The sequence below is a fragment of the Plodia interpunctella genome, chromosome 22 (assembly GCF_027563975.2).
Source record: "Plodia interpunctella isolate USDA-ARS_2022_Savannah chromosome 22, ilPloInte3.2, whole genome shotgun sequence".
Classification (NCBI taxonomy): Eukaryota; Metazoa; Arthropoda; class Insecta; order Lepidoptera; family Pyralidae; genus Plodia; species Plodia interpunctella.
This window is the reverse complement of record NC_071315.1, coordinates 4,315,151-4,338,406: the sequence shown is the minus strand read 5'-3', so window position 1 is coordinate 4,338,406 and position 23,256 is coordinate 4,315,151. Positions and strand designations below refer to the sequence as shown.

General features: G+C 33.8%; 1 protein-coding gene and 1 non-coding gene across 6 annotated transcripts in view; one reads left to right on the top strand and one right to left on the bottom strand.

The window, feature by feature from the left end:
• TfAP-2 (Transcription factor AP-2) overlaps window positions 1–23,256 on the top strand; it is an 89,395-nt gene that overhangs the window by 43,128 nt on the left and 23,011 nt on the right. Inside the window, exon 2 of one of the 5 annotated variants that reach the window (XM_053762352.1) lies at window positions 4,391–4,495. The exons of 2 other annotated variants lie outside the window; for them this stretch is intronic. In XM_053762352.1, coding sequence (XP_053618327.1) covers window positions 4,436–4,495 — 60 coding nt within the window. In that variant the 5' untranslated portion in view covers window positions 4,391–4,435. Of the gene's footprint in view, window positions 1–4,385; window positions 4,496–9,027; window positions 10,166–23,256 lie in introns of those variants that run through there. 2 more of the 5 variants (XM_053762353.1, XM_053762351.2) reach the window with 2 other exon arrangements.
• TRNAD-GUC (transfer RNA aspartic acid (anticodon GUC)) lies at window positions 17,680–17,751 on the bottom strand. The gene has a single exon. It is a non-coding gene; the product is annotated as a tRNA-Asp (tRNA).

Here is a 23,256-nt window from a genome sequence, read left to right as displayed (position 1 = left end):
TGCTGGTGACTGGCCCATGGATGAAATTGAAAAAGTGTTCAAAAACACACAAAAAGAAATATCTTTTGTAAATCATCCTGCAAGTCTAGCCCTGTTGTTCATAAAAGAGAATTTTGAAGCTAAAGTCCGTTTTGTCTCGTTCTGTCAATGCCAAATTTTATACAGTGCGATAGTGACAAAACTTACTTTAGCTCAAAATATAGGTACTTTTTCTTTTTTATGAAAAACAGGGCATTTAGGTACATAGGTGGTTAAATGAATATAATTAATTATAATGAATTATAATTATAATAATATAATATATAATGAATAATTCATAAAATATTATTTGTGGTCGATTTTCTGTAACCTCCTCATAAACTAGCTTAACACAAGAAACAAAAGAAATAATATCTAGGATATTTTTACACAACTATCACGCCAAAACGGAATACAAATCCATATACAAGTTACGATTAACCTATTGCGTATACTATTTAGATTACATTTACTAAATTTTTCAACAAGTTTAGTCTGTTTTGTGAATTCTCATTAACCTTCCAAGTAGACAATTACAAATTACTACCAAGTCAATAACACGAGCACTACTGGCCTCGATCACCTGTCAAAACAAAGCACCACTTCCTTCATTAGTAAACATCTCAAAATCCATTTTCTAACTTTCCTACTCAATACGATTGCTAACAAAAGATTTTAACTTCACCAACATACATAAATATATTACTTCCACTCTAAAATAACTGCAGTAAAGTCGGTTTTAGTGAAGTCAGAGGTATTTTTATTGTGGTAGATGAGTAATAGGCCGTCGCCTCATACTACGACATTCAATCTCATGTTTGCGCGCGCATCCATCATACAACCACGCCCTCACGCGGCCGTTTCGACAAAGCATTTAACCCTGTTCGAATTTGGATTATTAAAAAATTCATAATTCAAACGATAAAATGACAAGGCGTAAAATTATTATACTTATGGATGAGAAATTTAATAATTGCGATTTGATTTTAAATTTAAAATGTTGTTTTGTTTTCCTAGCATGAATTATAATTAGAATTAATTTACAAGAAATGATTATGCATACCTATACAAAATTTGATTCTTACTCTAAAAGTTATATTAAATGATAAAAACTATCGTAAATATATTTTTATTAGTTAACTAAAAAAATTGTTTGCATAAGTTTAAATTTTTGCTTACTTGTGTTACATGTACTACGCCATATAAGACTATGAAATTGTGTATATACTATAAGTATCATTTATTGATTTGTCTTTATGATTTTAAAGATTATAATTTATAAGTTAACTTATACTTACTGTGAGTTGTATTTGATCAAGCATCAACAACACTTGTGAGATCAAAATACGAAACTTCACTATTAGAGTAATATTTAATTTTTGACATTTTATATGTATTAGCACAAGTTCTATCCATATGTCTCACTATCACTAATGGTCTAAGAACGCAATTTAGAAAAATATGGCCATTTCTCACATTTTTTTCACAAAAAAGTTCTGCGCCTTAACATCTGATAAAACACTGGCATGCTTTAATAAGAAAAGAAAAACAAATTACTGGCAATTTAAAAACAACCCGAATTTAAAAAGAGAATACGGGCTTGGAATGTTGAAATGAACGGGGCTACCAATTTTGAATACGCATAGCACATTGTTTTTATTCGAAATTGAACATTATCACTTTGGTAAAAGAACATGATTTCGTTCATAATTTTAAGAACCTGTTGTTGCCCTTTAATTAATAAATCAAAATATTGACTTCCGTTTTTACGTAGACGGATGGTTCTTAATTTAAAAATTCTATATTAGAGGCAATTTGTTTTGGAATGTTGCCTTAATTGTTAGTGATATACCTAATATTAGAATTTTATAAAAATTGTCCAGTGACATTTGAATGCTATTAATTCAAACAAACGCAATAATAGAAAATAAAATAAAAGTTATTTACCTTTTTAAATTAAAAATCCTAATAGGTACGTGAAATTCGATAAGATGTTTAATAAAATTAATCAATTTTAATTTATAACGTGGGTTCATTGTTATTATTTATTGCTTATAACGTTTAACTGCAAATTATTTTAATTATTTGCATAAATTAAATCATACTGCGACCGCCTTTGATGTAATCTTAGGATATTTTAGATTAAATTGATAGACCGTAAAATCCAATAATAATTAAATAAGCCATCTTGTATGATTCATAAATTTACGACCAATAAATTAAGTATGTATTGATTTTGATGAATTGGAGTCAAATCAAATATTTAAAGCTCTTACAATCTTAATAGATACTAAACATAACGCGTGATACAAAATTATCATAATCCTCAAATTATAAAAGAAGTTAAGCTGTCGCGTGTCTGTCTGTATGAACGCGATAAACTCAGAAAATTCCGATCGGATTTTAGTACGGTTTGCTGTTAAAAAATCCTAAAGAAAATTTTGGTGTATAATTTATTAGGGCTATAAACCGGGACGAGCGAAACCGGGACGGGCCGATAGTAATATTAAAATGTGTGTGTTTGTTTGTCCTTCTTTCACACCAGAACGAAACATTAGATTGAAAGTCCCCAAGCTCCCGCATTGAGAACGTTTCATTGGCTGTAGACGATGACCTTTTAAGAAGACAACCATTTAAGAAGAAAACCATGTCGTGTTTTATAGTCATTATATTTTCCCTCCAAAACATTATAATTTCGACGACCTTTCACCAGCTCCATGTCGTCTCCATTGCGAGGGTCTAAGGCCCCAAATTTCTAAATTGCCCAAACGTGGGATAATGAGCGCCTTTTATAGCCCTTCCCGGGATCGACGGTAAAAACTATAGTTTTATTTTCGTGTCGACAAGAATTCTCTTGTAAATTTCTGGGTTAGCAAATGTTTAAATAATTATTTAACTCTATGTTACATAATAATGATTATTAGAAATTTATTACTACTTAATTCATGTAAGTAGTTAGCTTGAAAGTCATAAAACAATCATCAGATTTCTTTCAGCTCACTATTTTGTAAAAAAAATTACCTCTCGTCTTTCATTTTCATCCTAGTACTGTTCCTTTTAAAGTGACAGACACTCGTTAGATGTCCAGATAGCCTTTGCTTGCTCAATACTATTTCATGACCTATCACTAAATTATATTTCATTGACTTTGTGCCCTTTTGGTCACGGATATAACCGCAAAAGTTACACAAATAATTCTTCACGTTCCGCCGAAAACCGCGTATAATAATAGCTCGGTGCACGCTCCACAATGAGGCATAAAATTCTTGATGTCTGTTCCAAAAAACACTTTAAAAAATAACTCTCCATTTTTAAAATCCGACCTTATCTTGCCGCGTTAAGATGGAAAGTTCAATGTTTGAAATTTCTTTCTTTTTTTGTTATGTTGGTCAATAAAAAATGCCTGCTCGTGTAGCCTCGGGCGTGGCACGGGCCGGCTCGCATACAGCCGCGGACGGTGCCTAGAAATCACTCCGAATCTGTATTTAATGACCATAGACGAGGTCTGCACAGGTTAAAATTAACTGTCAATAATATTATCGGGCTATTTCGAATGCTTTTAAATTCTTTCGCTCGACGACTTGCTCGAAAAATGCTTATGAGATGGACTGATGACGACGTCGACCACTATAATATATCTAATAAGAGCTAACACCTGGTTAAAACAACATTTTTTTAAAATTAACACTAGTCTTAAGACTAGACTGTATTCAAAGACAATATTTTTCAAGTTCAATACACAACAATGATACGTTTTTACATTTTATAGATTAAACATAGACAAATTTTAAAGTTGTTACGATTAGCTTTACTTTACTTCTTAGGATTGCCAAAAAACGGACCAATTCTAACCTCTCTTAGCCTGTCGTGATTTTTAAGTAACTAATTACAGTCCAATCACATGATGGACGGGCACTGTCCGCAATTAGGCTGTCTCGCCCGTCTATAAATCAATAGTTTGGGCCGCTGCCTAACTGTTCCATTGTTTTCCATATTAGTTACATAGTGAAGCCATGCGGCGCGCGTTCTTCACACAAACTAACACATTTCTAAGATTTTTAATTTTCGATCATCGTTACTCAGTGGTGTTGTTACTGTTAAAATCGAGAAAACAATATATATTTATTTTTTTCCAAATTTGTTCACGCCAAATTAAGATCACTTAAATAATATATTTACCCGATAAACGTAGTACCTATATAGGTACATATTTTAGGTAAAATTATAACAATTTTCTGCGTTGATCCGTCGACAGATGATAAAGGGTGACGCAGCGCAACAATTAAATTGCTCAAACTTAACACCATTTGTAGCACTAGTTGCGATTATAATTTGCATCACTAAGTAAGTGTTTTGTTTTGTTCTAGGTAAGCTGTGACAAGAAGTTCACGAGTAACAAATTAGAAAATTAAATAAAATGACTTTCCGTTGTGTGCCTACATTTCAAACAGTATCAAATGATAGCAACGCCACCTGGGTAAGTAAAAACGAACTATTTAATATGTACTCCTCGACAATAGGTGGCGCTGTTAATTCATTAAAATTATTATATATATTTTTTTAAATTATTTCTCTTAGCTTGAAATTTGTTATTTAATTATTACTTTATTTCTTATAAAAAAATAGTATAATAGCTTTCTGATAGTCACAGCGCCATCTATATTCTATTTTGTTGTTGCAATTACTAATGTATTATTAGTGAAGCTATTCACCGCTAGATGGAGCAACTGATTTCTAAGTTTTGATTTTTTTATTTTTGGTTACATTATTTTAATTTACATCCTATTTATGCATGTGTATATAATATAAATCTTATGGTTAAATAGTAATAAAATATTACAAGCAATCACTATTGCAAGATATTTGCATCACATAGGGCTGCTTTAAGTTTTTTTTCAATCAAATTGATGTCGTCCGATCAAGCCGGTTGTGGCATGTCATAAGTGTAGGTACTGCGTAATTACAGTTATTACATATTTAAATTACAATGTCATTAAACCCTTTTTAATCAAATTATTCTAAGCTGTTTAAGTTATTATTGTTGAAGCAAAGTTTAACACGCAATTGATATGTATGTACATGCTATAATAATGTCGTCTTTAAAACCTAATTAAATAATTATACAGGGCAACACACTACACTAATAACAATATGGTTGTTTTTAAATAATGGCAATCTATTCCAATTTGTTTGTTCTCCAGTAAAAACCGAAATCCGACCAGAAATCGTGAACCTATTTTAGTCCGTCGTACTTACCAAAGACCAAGAAATCTAAGTAAATCCTATTAATATTATAAATGCGAAAGTTTGTGAGGATGTATGTGTGTGTGTATGTTTGTTACTCTTTCTTCACGCAAAATCTAGTGGACCGATTGTTATGAATTTTGCTACACGGGCAGAATATAACCTGGAATTACACAGAGTTCTTTTCATCCTGAAATTCCCCCGGGAGCGAAGCCTCGGGGCCCAGCTGGTAATATATAAATCTGTACCAAGAAAACTATATGTATAGACGACGTACAAGTTTAACCGAATGAGATAGAAGTTTTCCATACAACTTCCCAACCTAATCCACCTAATATCATAAATCCGAAAGTAAGTGTGTTACTTCTTCACGCTCTATCTACTCAACCAATCCTCTTACATATATAAGTAGTTGGAATTATGGAGAAGGACACAGGGTACATTTCACTCCGGAAAAATAACTGGTCCCGTGGGAAAACACGCAAGCGAAGCCGGGGCAAAAGACTCGATTGAAATGAACAAAGTGACAGAAGACGTCGGCGCTTCCTCTCGTGTCTCGTTTCTCTCATGTATTTCTAACACGCACATTTATTTCTTGTATTATAGCGAAATGGATAAATATGCGGTCGTCCAAATCAAAAGGCACCTTAGGGCGGTTAGCACTTAGGTCTTCATTGCCGTTATTCGAATACAAAACAAATGGCGTAAGTGCCGGGCTCCATAAGGTCCCTTTTGATTTGGACGACCACATATGATGAATAGATATATGAATAGATACGATACATAATATAGAATAGGATGAATCTGGTCACGAAATATATAGTTTCGATGGGGGCCGCAAAGGATGATGGGGTCTACAGCTTTCTCTGTCTACTGCAGCCTCCACACTATCAACATTGCGTAATTTGTATGAGCGCTGTTATTTACCGCAATGAAAAATCAGCAATGCAGCCTATGCCGAATTTGCCAAAGTTTTTGTTCGCGGATAGTGTGAAGCCAGCATACGGTACTTATCCATGACATCTATAATCACTAAACAAACAGGCTACCCATATCTACCGACGTGGTGCTAGTTGACATGTCAATACCAACCTCTTGGCCTGCGCCCGCGCAGTTCAGAGCTTTCCTAGCTTTTAATTTTTTCAAGTTTAATACTGGCATGTTCTATCTAATGACTTCTTGGTCTGTGCTTAGAAAGAGGTTAATAGTTCCGCTTAGAGCAACGATCTATATTTTATCTGGTGCTGTTTGTGGACTAATTAAAATATGTTCTTGTGTACTTTAACATATACCGTTAAAAATATTTTTGCTATGAATAACATAGATTACATAATATTTTTTGACTTATTACTTAAAGAAGTAAGGTTTTAGTTATTGTCACGACAATTTTTATATGAGACATTGAAATTGATAGAATTTAGAAGAAGAAAGAATCGAGAGAGGAGGAGAACAACCTCATAAGAAGTGTTACAGATTTTAAATTGAACGGAAAAATAACTAGGTTAGAAGTCTTAAGTGATATCGGTATATAAAAAAATTGCTTTTGCCCGCGACTTCGCCCGCGTAAATTTCCCACCGGAACAGTTTTTTTTCCCGGGATAAAAAGTACTCTACTTATGTCCTTCTCCACACTTCAAACTATGCAAAATTTCAAGATGTTTGGTTGAATAGATAGAGCGTGAAGAGGTACAAACAAACAAACTTACTTTCGCATTTATAGTTAATATTAGTTAGGATTAAGATGCCACACTTACAATTTATCTGCCTATAAAAAATAAACGAACAAGATATTTCATAGACATTCAACATCGCATATCCTCGAAGACAATGCCCAATTTATTACATATAATGAAACAATTTCTCAGTTACAGACAGACGGTCGATCCATTTCATTTCGAACGATTGTATTATTTTGTATACATAATAATATAAATGGTCCATAATTGTTCATTAATACTCATTATTTGATTGATCTATGTTTTAAAGGCGGGTTCATTGCAGCCGCGGAACCTATCCCATTCAGAGATGCATTTCCATCCGAGCAATAAAACGTTTAAGCCTAGGATATACATATAGCTGAATCGCAGAAAGTTAGTCTGACTTCCAAGAATGGCGATGGTTTAGTGGGTGAAATGGTCCCGGTACGGGAGGGGGAGCTTCGGACTTGCATTTCACTTCACACTATCGATTCGAAGTGAGACTCAGCGAACCAATCACATTGCGGTGTGGTTGTCGTCGCGTCACATTGGCGCACTGTGATTGGTTAGCTGCGTCTCAATGCGAATCGATAGTGCGAAGTGAAATGCAAACTCGCACTAACCACTGATCCCGTCTGGTGCTCGCGCAGGCGTCCTCAAAAAGGACAGCGAATACCGTGCGAAGTGGAGAAAAAAAAAATTAAAGCTGTACCTGGACTGAATTAACGGCTGTGGAAGCTGTTAGGATCTTACTTGTTTTCTTACTGTTTAACTCTGATCTTACTTGTTTTCTACTGTCTAACTGAATAAATGTATTTTATTTTTATATTATTTGAAATACACACGACAGACTTTCGACATTTTCGACTTTGACAGAGTGACAACCTTATAAAATAATAATAATAATAAATCTACTTTGTGTTGCCAGCAACAGAAGCAACCGGAATAATGCTAAAACAGAGATCCCATTGGAAGGCAAATAAATTAATTTATTTACAGCTCCACTGTCGTCGAATAGTTTGCCAAACTTTGATGGATTCGGTTTTTCATTGCGGGTTTTTTATTGCAGTAAAGAAAAGCACTCATACTAACTACGCAATAAAACAGTGGAGCTCGCATATAAAACACAAAACGTATTCGAAGCGTCGGACTTCTAGTGGTCAACTGTTTGGAGTTTAAATATTTGGGACTCACATGAACACACTTTTATATCAACGAAATTTTACGCGCATGTGTGTGTCAAGTGTGTAACGCACACATACACACACAAACTGGATATGAAAGGAACGAAGTATAGATTTGCGGTTCAGTGCGAGCAAGAAGCTTTTTTTTGGTGAAGTAAAAGCAAAATTTTCAGATAAATCACGTAGGCTTTATAGAGTTTCGCTAATATGTATGAGTGTATTGATATGTTATGTGTGCTAATATATAGCGTTAATAAAATATAGTACAATTGTTACCAAAATAAAAAAATAGGTTGCTATTAGTCTCGTACATTTCTATCAAAGTTTTAAATTTCATTTCTATATTACATAATGGGTGTAGTCTATTTGTCATGTTTTTATCGAAAGCAGTGTGCGATAAAAATAGGTTAAATGTATAATTTACACTGACAATTACATCACTTCGTTGTAGCGATTTCAGTGATGAAGGACAAATAAATAGTACTCTTAAAAATAATAATATATCTCAAGAGTACCAAAAGTACCTACATACAAATGTCCCATCCAATTAAATCTATTTATTAAAATATTTGTCTTTTAATAGATAGATTTAAACTTTCCTATCGAATGTGTTATTGATCAGATTTTATTCAAGTCGCCTAAAGGCATCTTATATGACTTTTATTACCGACCGACAAGTACTCGTATACACACTAGTGAGTTAAACTGTCAACTAGTGTGTAAATTTCCTCGCGACGTTTTCCTTTACCGGAAGCAATTTATCTGATTTGCATGCGTGGTCTGTGTTCTCCCCATCTTTATCATGTCTCGAGGCTGTGCGCCTGCGCGCGCACCCACTCCATGTGATAGCCTCGAGCGACGCGCGCCCATCACGTGGTGACCGCGGGAATTTCAAAATTCGGAAGATTCCAAATTTAAAAGTTTATCAACCATTGACGGAGTCGAATTTGAAATTGGACTACATATTTAATAATGTTATTTTTGTTGTTTTGTTTTTTTTTTTGTAGTGCCAGTGTTAATATAGTGCCAGTGATATTAAGTAACAAAATAGTTTATTAAATTAGTTTAGAACTTTAAACAAAAATTGGATGTATCTAGTTATCATAATACATTTCTTCAGAAGATAATCACATATTGGCATCCACACCGATTTCCTATACCATCAATAACGGGGCAAGTAAACAATAACATTATCTGACCAAAAGAGCGAGACACCGGCTCAAGTTAGAGCGAGACGGGCCAGAAATCATCGATCTAAAGAAAATAGAATTCTCATACGAAAGGTAATGACGGCACAATAATCGTGTAAAAGTTCACCGATAGTTGCCCAATGCGGTAACAATACATTTAGACCAGCGTAAGTAGGTCCTGAACAAATCGATTTGGCGATACGATCATAAGCTGAAAGCGAGGGTCTCTTTACACTGGCCGACCGCGGCGGTCATCAACTGGCCAGATAATCATCTCCCAATGATTTACGCCGTGTTAAACCGACAATGGACGAAGATAACCCCCAACAGGTATTCACAATGCGACCAATTAGAACTATCGTTTCGCCATGACCAAATTTAACGGAATATGGCTCAGCGAGAAAATCTAACTGACGTTTTCCGTAAGAAAAACGAAGAATTAGACAAAATGGCCGCGGACATAATCAAATTCGGCAACAATAACAATATAAAATTTTTTGACAAACAAATTGACAGTCCACAAAATCTGAAAAGGAAGAAAGATGACTATATTCCATCGGAAATTAATATAACTATAGATAAAAACACAAGCGACAGAACGATAAGACTTGAACTGAGACATCCTGTAGATGTTGCAGCAATTAATGATATGTCTCGGGAACTAGAGACAGTGGCCGATGAGGCCAGGCCGGTGATGGCTGTAGACAATGGTGATTTAAATGACTATAATGTGAAAGACAGTGAAATGAACATTGATAGTGAAAAAGGACTGAGCAATGGTGACGTCACTGCGCGGGAGTTTTTAAACAGTAGCGACAGTCGAGGTGGAGACGTAAGTTCTAATATTCGTATGTTATATATATTTTATGTACGTACATGTTAAACTATAATAGATTTAACATTAAAACGGAATTAAACTAAATAAAACTAAAACTGCTTAAACTTATATTAGAAATCTAAAAAAAGGGCGTGACGCATCGTGCCAAGAACGCTGGCCAATGGAGTGCGCTATAGATATTTTAATGTGACTATCTCAATCCCATTATATTAGGAAGAAAAAACTGTTCGCGAGGGAATTTAAGCAGGCGAAACCGCGGGTAAACAGCTAGTAGTTAATTATTTAAGTTTCTCTCCAGTGGCCAATTCCAAAGATACGAAATCCTTACATATTAAAAAACAAATTCCTCTGCCGCGTCTGTCTATCGGTCTAAAAACTACTCCACGGATTTACATATAGTTTTGCACCTTAGGACGGTGCAAATGTATAATTTATTATGTTTTTACTCGAGCGAAGTCGGGACGGCTCGCTAGTTAATTCTTTAATTGAAATTCTATGATTTCTTTAATTTCCTTTTACACTTGCCCAATATTTTATTTGTGGTCGGCATACTACATGGTATAAAACAAAGTCGCTTCCCGCCGTCTGTCTGTCCGTTTGTAAGGTTAGGTTAGGTTTATTTAAAAGTAAGCAACGGATTTTGATGTAGATTTTTTAAATACCTAGATAGAATAATTCAAGAAGAAGGTTTTGGTATATTATGTACTAGCTTTTGCCCACAATTTCGTATGTGAGTAAAAATCCATTTCCCGTGGGAATTTCAGTAAATCCCTTCTTAGTGCTCCCCTACACAGTCCGTCCTGTCCTGTACCTACACACCAAATTTCAGCTTTCTACGCCCAGTAATTTCGGCTGTGCGTTGTCTGTCAGTCACTCAGTAACGCAAGAGTTTTATATATACAGATTACGTTTTTTTAACCATTGGAGACGAAAAAGTAGGAAAGCGGACCCTAGGCTTAAACGCTCAATGGTTGGGGAAGTTACAGAGGTATACATGGTAATACCCTCTAATACGATCCATCGCTTGCCATTACATCCGACACAGTCATACTGTCCTAGTCACAGACCATCCACCTTTTTGTCTTTCCTAGGTTGTCTGAGGTTAATTTTTAGCGAAACACATTATGTACTCTGATATATTATAAAAAAATTGTAAGAAACAATAATGGTAAGCCCTTCTGGTATGATAGGGGACTAACACTGTTCAAATGAGTTTCTTCCGGCATTTCTTCTTAGCAGTGGTCGTTCCGAAATGCCAGTAGTTTGTAACTTGTGAGAAATAACTGTTTAATATGAAAATTGACCTGAATAAGTGCCTGATAAGGTCTAATTTCTGAATAAATTATTTGAATTTGAATTCGAAATTGAACTAATTTTGTTAAAATAAATTGAGTTCAATTTACGTTATATAAAAAAATCCTTACTTTTTAAATAAAAAGTAATTACATAGACTTACACGTATATGTTATTCCATTATTTTTTTATTCTATGTATATGTATGTCAGCTTGTCAAATAAAACTATATTTATTATGATTATGTATGTAAAAATATGCAAGTAAAATTTTACTAAGTCACCAGGTGAAAAACGTCACTTCATAAAAATACAATTTATCTTTAAACATATTACCGAAAAGGCTTAAAATTTTATGAGACATAATCATGTCATGAATTAAGTGAAATGTGATACAATTTGCATGTTTACTTGTGACAAGGGATTTCTTAACTTTTAAAAATATTCATCGTAATTTTATGCATTTTTCGAAGCAAAAAAATAAATTTGTAGTCACCAAAATGCATTATATTTAAACCTATAAAGATGAGCAGATAACTACCTAATATAAGTGGTGGTCTAGTAGTTAGGTCCGTCCGCCTGTGTTCAAAAGGTCCCAGGTTCTAAGGTTCTAATCTTTCTCGTGCCACATTATTTTGTACACCAATCTTACGCATGTGTAGTAGTTTTCATAGCCCACCACTTGCTTCCGGTGAAGGAAAACATCGTGAGGAAACCTGCACACTGGTTGACAGTTTAAGTTCACTAGTGTGTAAGCGATTACTTGACACGGTTGCAGGTTGTAAAAGTCATGTCAGATGTCTTAAGGCGACTGAATAAAATTTGACAGATTTAATCAGTAGTTCTGATTAAAATCAATTATTCAGAAATTAGACATTCGCCGGCACTTTTTCAATTAAAATTTTATATAATGATTTCTTAAAAAGCTACAAACTACTAAACTAAGTTTCGGAACGACTACTGCTGAGAAGAAACGCCGAAAGAAACTCATGTTGCAATAATATAATACACTCGATGAGAATAGAAAAAGATTGTAACAAAAAATCTAGAAATATATTTATTAGGCAAATAGATTATTGCTAAATATAATTTTTTTCTCCCAAAAACTCCATAGCTCATTGTCTAAGGTGTGAAAATTCACAATTCTACCACAAACCGCAGTTACCAATCAGGTCAAGGCAGACTAAATGGAGTCTTTTACCAATTAGCAGAAATCTTGTATGTTTTGAATACTGTCATTGTGTGTAGGTTGAACACAATAAGCGCTGGACACAGAAGAAGCTAAGCTAACCAAGCGATGTTGATGATGTCTTAAATATAAACAGTGTCACAATCTAGCAATAGCTTTATGTGTAATGCCTGCTATATCTATGTATGGAGTTATATATTATTCATGAACTCATTTTTTTAAACTGATTTAATTTAGTATCATGACACGTAATTTGCGAATTCTATTCTTAATAAGCAATAAGTATGCTTATTAGATTTAAATGTACTTTTTTTTCATTACAATTAAATATATAAGTTAAATATTAATTTAAATTACTTATATAAGATTTTTCATTTATTCCGTCATAAAAACCAAAATAATGATACTTTTACATCTATCATATTTATTCATTTGAAATTAATTTTTGTATTCAATTACATATTTTGCATATATATTTTTTTAACTACGTACTAAAAGTAAGCAACTTTTTGGGGTAAAAAAAAGCAATCTTGCAACATTTTGAAAGATGTCGAGCAACTGGTTAGCAGTTGACAAATCTGGTCTGACTGCATCCACGGCGTATGCCAAGTCGTTATAACGTCAGCTACGTGAAAAGAAAGGTTCGTGCGAAGTCCCGTTGATATACTATATAGCTTAGCTATTGTTACGGCAGAGCCCTAAAATGGAAAGATGTCAAGCGCTCAATGGCTACATTTTTTGTCATCACGGATAGAATGCGTTGACCTCTGGATGATGCTTGAAAACTTATAACACTCGGAAGGGCCAATGTGAGTTAATGTTTTTTTTGGGTTTTTTCATTTGGCACATGATAAGTGAAGATAATGACTTGAATAAAACGTTTAATTAATAAAAAATATTTTTTAATTTTAATTGATATAAAATTTAATATAGTAGGTATATCTAGGTAATATAGGTACCTAATATAGATTACGTAATACTTCCTGTATATGCGAAGTACAGGCACCTATAGCCTTATTTATATTTGAAGCTTTAGTATTTACGTTAAATAACTTAAATCAATCAAATAAAAATGGCCTTAATTAAAAACAAACAGTAGATATCAGAATTAAGGCAAATTTAAAAGAAAATTACTTTTTTCTACACAGCCAGTGTGCCGAAGAAATAAATTCATGCTTCCAAGATTTGAATTTGTTTATAGCTACATATATTGAAGGTTTTTTACTATATGGCCAGCTCTGTAACAGGTCTAGTGCATAACACGTGTACTGATGATTCCAATATTTGAATATTTTTTTTATTATGACTAATGGATTGGAGTTTTTTTTTCCATACGGCCAGCTACAACAGGTCTAGTGCGTGGCGCGTGTATCAGGCCCCTGCAGACGCGCGGCCGCCTACACACAACTCTACCGTACATTGTTTCACAACTATTGAATCTACTATTTGTTCTCGATGCGTTCTCGTACGATCAGTTTCAAGATATTTTTTCGTTGTTTCTTACCCTGGGACCGCATTATTGCACTAGCGCAATCTTCAGTCTATCTTAATCTAACATATGGCTTTAAAGATTTTCGTAAGCAAGCGAAAAGAGGAGGATCCTCGGTAGGAGTAGGTACCTTTTAACGAAGTATCCGACGGTAGTTTATAGTTTTTTGATAAATAATAGGTACTTATATGATTTAAAATTTGACGTGAAACAGTACCTGTGAAGGTGAATACAATTACTGAATTGTTTTGCATCGTATTATTAGCCAAATAATCCAAATAAAAACTCGTACTTGTAAATTTCTTTCGTATTTCGAATTATTTTTCGTGAGTATCAAAGAGTAATAAAAGACAAATGGTAGACCCCCGCGTCTTAATAGAACAGCATTCGAATAACAATAATATATGACCGGCTCGTTTATACAGTGCTATTGTTTTTTTTTACAACGCCACAGATAACGAATGGCGCGGCTAGTAGCTTTCCATTAATTCGGTAGTCGAACCTAAAGTATGCGACGACAGTTGGACGAAGCATCGATTGTGAAATGCTAAATATTTATAACTAGCTGCACCCCGCAGTGTTACCTGCGTAGTCATAAAAAAATGGTATGTTTTTAAGCACTGTAGCGCCACCTACTTTATAAAGCGCCATTGACTATCAGACTTTAGACCAAATCTTACGGAAATCGCGTACTTTCGGGATGAAAAGTACTCTATATGTTGATCAAAGCTACCTTAACACCAAGTTTCAAGAAAATTGGCGCTGTCGTTTGAGCGTGAAGAACTAACAAACATACTAGTCTCAATCCCAACTAATATTATAAATGCGAAAGTAAGTTTGTTTGTTATATCTACTTATATTCGCTTTATGTACTCAACCTATCTTCTTGGCTCATAAATATAAATAAATACAAATCACACGGATACTAACTTAACGATACTATATTTTACAACAAATACATATAAAGATAAACATCCAAGACCCGGGCCAATCAGAAAAAAAACATTTTCCATCATGACCCGACCGGGGAACGAACCCGGGACCTCTCGGTTCAGAGGCAAGCACTTTACCACTGCGCCACCGAGGTCGTCACTCATATGAGTACGAGAAGCACATAGGCTACTTCTACACTTTCATTCAGGGAAAAAATACATTTCCCATGGGAAATTCACGCGGGCGAAGCCGCGAGTAAAGCCGGCGAGATATAAAGTATGTCACTGGTCCTCCCTCACATATAAATTTCGACAGCAGTTACGTACAAAGTCATACTATACATCATATAAGTAATACTTGTTTGTATAGAAAGTTGCTCCGAATCCGCTTCATTATTACACAATACATACTTGCGATACATATAGTCAGATATGTGTGACATTGAATTTTAAACTTTAATATGTATGTCGCATAACGTTTTATTGAATTGACAATTATATATAGTCCGTTTTTTTCTTACGAATCGTAAACATGTAAACAATTTTGTTGAAAATAATTTAATAATTAGTTCAAACCTGATACATTAAATTGTAAGTAAATATATCTAGCCACTAAAGTAATTCCCTAAAAAGTCCAGTTTCACTTATATGAAATAAATAATATTTACTACTAGCGTTTCGGAACGACCGCGTAGCGGGAGGAAAATGCTGAAAGAAACGAATTTAAACAGACATAAACGTCCATATTCTGATTACAGATCTTATTTGATTTATCTTAAATTATACACTCTCTCATACACCTCTCATCCATCTATCCTCTCGTCCATGAGCTACAGAACTGTAGAATCCAAATATATAATATCCATACATATAGTTATTTATAGATGTATATCTCTATCTAGCATGTTCCAACTTTTAATTATTTGTACGTGTCCCAGTTGATGCAAATAAAATTCTTATCTATCTATATCTATCTATCCATAGAGACAGGGATATATATGTTATAGCTTTTTTTAAAGTATAGTATAAAAAATACTCCTGGTCCTTGCACATGGGGCACACCCAAGAAGTGCTGGCTTGATATCGTCGATGAGTGCCAATGGTCTGACATCTAACTAAAGATGCTGAAGTTAATGCGAAGTGGAGAGGGGTAAAAGTGGGAAAGCGGAACCTGGGCTCCAAAACTCTATGGCTGGAAAGAAACTAGGAAAACGCATGAGTGAGAGAGCATAGTAAAAAGTAAAATAAATATTTTATCAAGTACATACAAAAGTAGGCACACAGCTGACCACTTGACCAAAATCACAGATTAAAAACGTCACAATGGGCGGCCGCGGCGGAATCAATCACGCGTTTCCGAGAACATAACGGAACAAACACACAAATTATAAAAGTCACAGAAAAAATATTTTGATTGATAAACAATTTTATACATATATCCATATAAATTCCAACATAGGCGCTTTTTCACGTGAAATTTTCAATAATTTAGTATTTCTCTAAGTACTATATAATACTAGTTCTGGAAGTATTATATAATCTGTGATACTAGTAACGCTTTTCACTTAACTACTAAGCCGATTTTGATGACATTTGGAATAAGTATAGTTAATGACCTGAGGTCAAACATTAGCTGCCATGGCGGAGCAGCAGCAACAGTTAGTCTATAAACTGCAATTATTTAGTTAGATCACACATCAAATATTTGTATTAAATTAACCAAACACCGTACTTATTTCCACTTTAATCAATTACTTTTCACGTGAAGTACTACTATTTTTTCTCGTTAATACTTTAACGGAATTCTTCTTCTTCAGGAATTATGCTTTTTGATTCCAAAATCATGACCTGATAGGACGTCACTGGCATCCTAGTTTCAAAAATAATCTCAACTAAATTCTTGGACCGATTGTTATGAAATTTTGTACACGGTTAGAAAATAACCTGGAATAACACATATGGTGAGGTAACTTTTTATCCCGAAATTCCCACGGGGCGCAGTATTGAATAAAAATTGACTTCCTAAATAAAAGTATCTAATTTGACTTTTCGCCATCTGCAGATCTGTACCAACATTATTTTGTATGGAAATCGCGGCGGCTTTCTTAATTTTTTCGTTTTCTTTATTACCAGGTTACGAATTCCATAATTAAGTGAGTTTTTGCCGCCAAAATGTACAGGTCATTTCCTGACCGGCTGACCTTAGTTGCGGTTCAAATACAGTTAATTTTTCAGTAGTTATCGTCTTCTGCCCGTATTTCGTCGGAGATTGTTTCAAAAAATTGATTGTGTTCTATATTTTTTCAGGTTGCAAAAAGCATGCTTGTTTTTTTTCGTTTTAGTTTAGTAGGATAAATGAAGTTCGGTTAAAGATTTTTAACAAACTTTGAAAATGTAATTTTTACAGAAAAATCAATAAATTAATATTTTTAAGTTTGGTTCAGTATATAATATTTAACTGTTCAAATTAAAAAAAAATAGATTAAGTCAGACAAACGTCTAGCTTATTTGAAATATTTAGCATTTTTGTTAAACTGGAAATAAAATTACAAATATATAATAATAAAATACAAAAATTGTATTAAATTATAAAAATAAAAAGAGATCTCTCCGGCGGGGAATCGAACCCCGGTCTCCCGCGTGACAGGCGGGGATACTGACCACTATACTACCGAAGACTTACGACAAATCGCAAAATTAGAGTATACAATACGCACTCTACTGAAACAGAAAAAAAAATGAACTATATGTATGTATTATATTTTAAATTTTATTTATGTGATTGATCATTGATATTGAATAAGTATCAGCACGCCTATTATGATCAATTTAATCCAGCTTTGAGAAGAAATTATAGTATATAATAATAGTTGTTTAAAAAGTACTGTTTTAAAAGATTTCAATAAGTATCCATAAAATACTACAGTTGACTACTTTTTTATTAATTCCAAAACTAAATTACACAAATAAATTCGTATTTCCTGATGAAAGACTGGCAGCATGGCACCCCGCTATCTTTGCCTCAGGCTATCAGCCAATCGACGCGCGTTCTTCTTTCAAAATCAATGCGCGGCATAATGCGTTCAATCTTATTTTTCTTTTTTTATATTCATTTATTTCTTTGTATTCGTTACAAATTGGCCAGTTCTTTGTTCAACTATGAATATATTTTCTCTTGTAACAAATATACTAGGATTTATTCATAAGTAACAATAACCTAACAAATATACTAGGATTTATTCATAAGTAACAATAATCTATACTTATTACTTACTGTCTATATTTTCGTGTTTAAAAGTGATGCAAAGAGGATGAGCATGCCAATAGTCAGATAACTTAAAGATGCCGAAGACCATGCGAAATAAAGAAGAAAAAGTAGGAAGGCGAACTCTGGGCTTTAACGCTTTGTGTGTGACTGAGGAAGAAACCGGGAAACAGTCTAATAAGAGAGGGACTGACTACGTTTATTTAAAATCCAATTTATGTTATAGGCAATGGGTGAGTGTCGGTAAAATATTACATACTAGAAGTTGACCGGGGCTTCGCCCCCGTGGGAATTTTGAGATAAAATATAGCCTATAGCAATCTTGGATAATGTACCTTTCTAACGGTGAAAGATTTTTTAAAATCGGTTCGGTAGTTTCGGAGATTACCCGCCTCAAACATACAAACTCACAAACGCTTACCTCTTTATATTAATAGTATAGATACATAAATGCGGACGACGCCGCTGTCAAAGCCTATATTTCTCTGAACATGTTCATAAGGGCTTCCCACTTAACAGGCCCTGGGGCATACCATCCCCTCGACCCTTAAGGGTGACTAACTAACTCAGTAAATAACGGATATTATCGAAAGTGAACGCGTTAACGAATCAATCGGTTTACTGTGTGGGAGTGACGCCATTTTGGAAAAAATGAAATTGAATATTTAAGTTCATTTTAAGAAAAGGTTCCAGATTCTTGCACTTTTTTATCTACCAAGTAGGCAAACAAACTTGTGACCTACCTGTTGGTAAGTGGTTACCACCGCCTATCAACGCCTGCAATACCTGGGGTGTCACACGTATGTTGCTCTCTTTGTGTCCTGCCACGTCTGTCTGTTTGCAATAAACTCAAAAACTACTGCACGGATTTTCACCAATACACAGGAACTATACTACTATACTATAATTTATTATGTTTTTACCCGAGCAAACAGAATAGCCGCTAGAATCTTATAAAATATTTTGGATACTAAAATGATTTTTTCACAGTGGGGTCTTGTAATTTTAAAGTGCATCAAAGAGATCAGAAAAAATCACTGAAACAAAATACGATTGTCAAATAGATTTTTAGAATAAAAAAGACCATTTGCGACTCAATTATAAACAAAAAAAACGTGTTGCACTCTGCGATTGCCGGCAGAATTGAAAACTTGTATATTAACGTTGTGTATTTTTGACGTCTTACGAATTTTCGATCAGGTCTCGTGTCCTGACGCAAATTTAACATTTTCACCCATCATAAAAAGTGCACAACGCCGCTAAAGAAGTTTTCACTTCAAAAATTTACACAATAGTGGGCGATGTTTCTTACGTCGTTCCGTTCAACGCGCCCCCACTTCAACTCATTCGAGCTGAAGTACAACAGTCGCGTTATACTGTAATGAAGTGCTACACAAATTACATAAAAAGTGTGTGTGTAACGAACCGTACTTAACCTCATGTAAGTGCACAATCGAGTGATCACCAATGGCGAATCGAGACCAATACCTACTAATTATGACCGAGAGGCGTGGCGCCGCTACCACGGGTTTTAGAACTGAAAATTGTGAGTTAAGATCGAGAAAATACGTTAGGCGCTGATATATTTAACTGAAATTAACCTTTAAAAGTTGAGTTCTTTCCATAAATATGTAAAGCTACCTAACTTTCATACCGCATATTTTTTTCAAAATCAATAACAATAATTTAGTTAATTTTGTTCTTCAATATTGGTTTTTAAAATTTATTAAATAGGGTAATAAATCGTTCACAAACAAGTTCTCAGGTCATTACGATTTTGATTAAAAAGAAATGGAAAAAAATCATATTTAACCATTTCAAATAGTTATTCACTACGTTTTTATTTTAATTAATGACACTAACTAAATAAACTTAACTAATCTTAAATAGACACACCATTTCATTACACCCTTGCTCAGTCATTTAGTATAAATATATTTGCCTACACCTGTCTGTATCTAAATACCTATCAATGATCTCGCCTCATATCGTATGTGATAAATGCGTCAAAATGCCAAATTACACGAATGTCCTCGTAAGAAACTTCCGCCCATAAAAAGTAAAAGTGACATACATGTTTCTTGATTTATTTCCAAGTTCAAAATTAGGTATTACTTTATTGCAACACGTTGCAAAATTAGATTTATTTATAATATCTTTATCTGATTCTAATTGACCCCAATTACAATTTATTTTATTACTAATGCACCCACCTGACTTGATAAGATATTTTTTTGCATTTATCGCGTATTGTGCAATTATAAAGTTAAAAATTCGGCACAGTATAATAAAGAACTGGCTGACAATTATCAAAAACAAGTAACCTGAGTGAGGAGGAGAGCATGCGTGAAGAGAGTGATAGAGTCACACTTGCTTCCTCTATACTCATAGAGGAAGCGAGTGTGATTTGTCAGGATCGTGGCGTACGTAAACTTTTCTTAAAAAGAAAAAATGTCCCCGCCGGAACTTTAATGAGTAGAAGTATGCTTGTATTTGTATGCTTTACAATATGCTAAAGCCATATGTCGTATCTAAATAAAAAAACTATTTACTTAGTCGTATTAAACGTGTTTATTTAACGAATTAAAATGACAGAAAAAATGCAATTTCATACTTAGAGTGTATGGGCAACTTGATGAAATTGCGAACTCGATTAAATTCAACGTTCTACAAAATTTTTAAAAAAGAATAACCAGGGCGTAAATAATAAAAATAGAAAATTTTTAAAAAGCAAATAGTAACGTTTTCAATGTCCTGAAGGGTCGGCTGTCACTAAGGTCGCGGCACCCCGAGGGCGGACCGCCCTCGGCAGTCGGCCGCGAGCGCGCGTCGCGAGCGATCGTAATTAACGATTGCCGATTATCGATTCGATTCGTGTCCACTCGATCCCGCCGGGAAACGCAAGTGTTGTAAACAAAATATTTTCTGTAGAAATTAAAATCAGCAATATTCGGGATAATATCGATTCATATCAAAACGAGTGAATTAAAAATAGTTTTTTTTTTTTTAAGTAAAATCTACGGTTGCTCGCCTTGAATGTCGTCGGTAAACGAAAAGTGTAGAAATTAAAACTTTAGTACCTACTTACTTAGTTTAGGCTACTGAAATGATTCTACTATATAACAAGGCATTTTAAATATTCAATTTAAATAACGGCCAAAACACATAATAGGTTTTAATCAAGATATCATAGAGCTTTCGCAATAAAACAACTAAATAAAAACTAAAATTAATATCGATACCGTTACTGTTAATTTGCTAACTACCAGTTTTAATTCCATTTAGTCTCGATTCAGCGTGTTGAATCGATTTTATCGATATTCGTCTGGATCAATCGCTTTAACCTATTACTGGCACGTTAAATATTCAATATTAAAAAATTTAAATGTATTTTAATTCCGTAAAATTAGGAGAGTCATCGCGGAGAACACTAACTATATAGTTAGTAACTATATTAAATTATATTGAGATGCTATAACACAAAAATTTATTCTTTGTAATGGAGTGTCAATTTGAAATCTGATTAAACTAGAAATGTCAATTTTTTTTAAATGTATTAAATATGTAATAAATTTTATGCCGTTAGATGAATTGAAAATTGAATTAATTACTCTCACTTATATCTATCAAAAATCAAACAATTTAATTAAGATCCTATTTACCTAATAAATTACCTATTACACAGGAAATATGAAATCTATTTTTTTTTTTTGAGAAATAAAAACAATGAACATGGTATCTAATTCTCAGTTTATTCTAACTTCATTGTAATCAAATAGAAAATTAATAGGTATTGTATATGTAAGGAACAGGTTTCTGAAACATAACCTCAATTTGAAATTAGCGTTCCACAAAAACAGTAGCCGATCCAAACAGCAATTTAAAAAGTAATCACCATCCGAGTCGATTCCCCCGCCTTTTAAGGGATCGATAATTATCGATATTCGTTATCGAACATCATTTACATACTGTTTTTGTAACTTTCACCTCACTGTAACTCGATTAATGTAGATAATTCGATGTTTTATACGAGTCGATACATTCTTCCGTCAAATCCATGTGTGGTTAGACGCGTTATTGATTACCATTTTTCAAAGCTATTGAGATAACACGTTTATACTAATAGATACATAGACACAAATCACAACTTATAAATATAACCTATACTAAAACAGCATAATTAAATTGTAACTTGAAAGTGAACTAAACTTAAAGACATACAAAAACGTTAAAACACTATACTAACTGTGAGAAAGCAGTAGGCTATCTCACTATATTGTTATGTTGTTTAAGATTGCATTTCCAACCACATTGAGCTCTCAACCCCTGATATTAAAGCTCACTTTAGCTTTAACGCCAGCCTTTATCAGTCCCGTAAGGTATAAAGACGTGTCTTTCCATAACTGAAAACAACTCAAATAAAAAAATAATAATCTGGAGCAATGTAGATTTAAGTAGAAAAGTGCAGTGCATGGTTTTTTAAAAAGTGTTTTTTTTTTTAATGAAGTGAATAAAAGACATTGCGCTGGCGTACGTGGACTTATCCAGCGTGATTGAGGTGCAGGTGAGAATTATGACATTTATTTTAGTTACTGGGTTCAGTTCAGGATTAGTTTCCTTTCCTTTTTGCGGAAACCACACGCCTCAATTCAGGTAAACTTACAAAGGTAAACAAACACGTTCGTATCAATTAACACCAAGTGCATACAATAAAATGATTTGGATTCGATCGTAAACTGGAAATCCACAACGGCGGAATTTCTAATTAAAATTCGCGTAGTTAAGTGGTAAATATCCAGTTGAACATTTTGATTGATCTTATTTCGAACGAGCATTTCTATAATTCGAATATCGGTTGTAAAATATGCGGAAGAAGTTATCTAAAATCTATCTCATAAAGAAAACTTAATCAAGATAC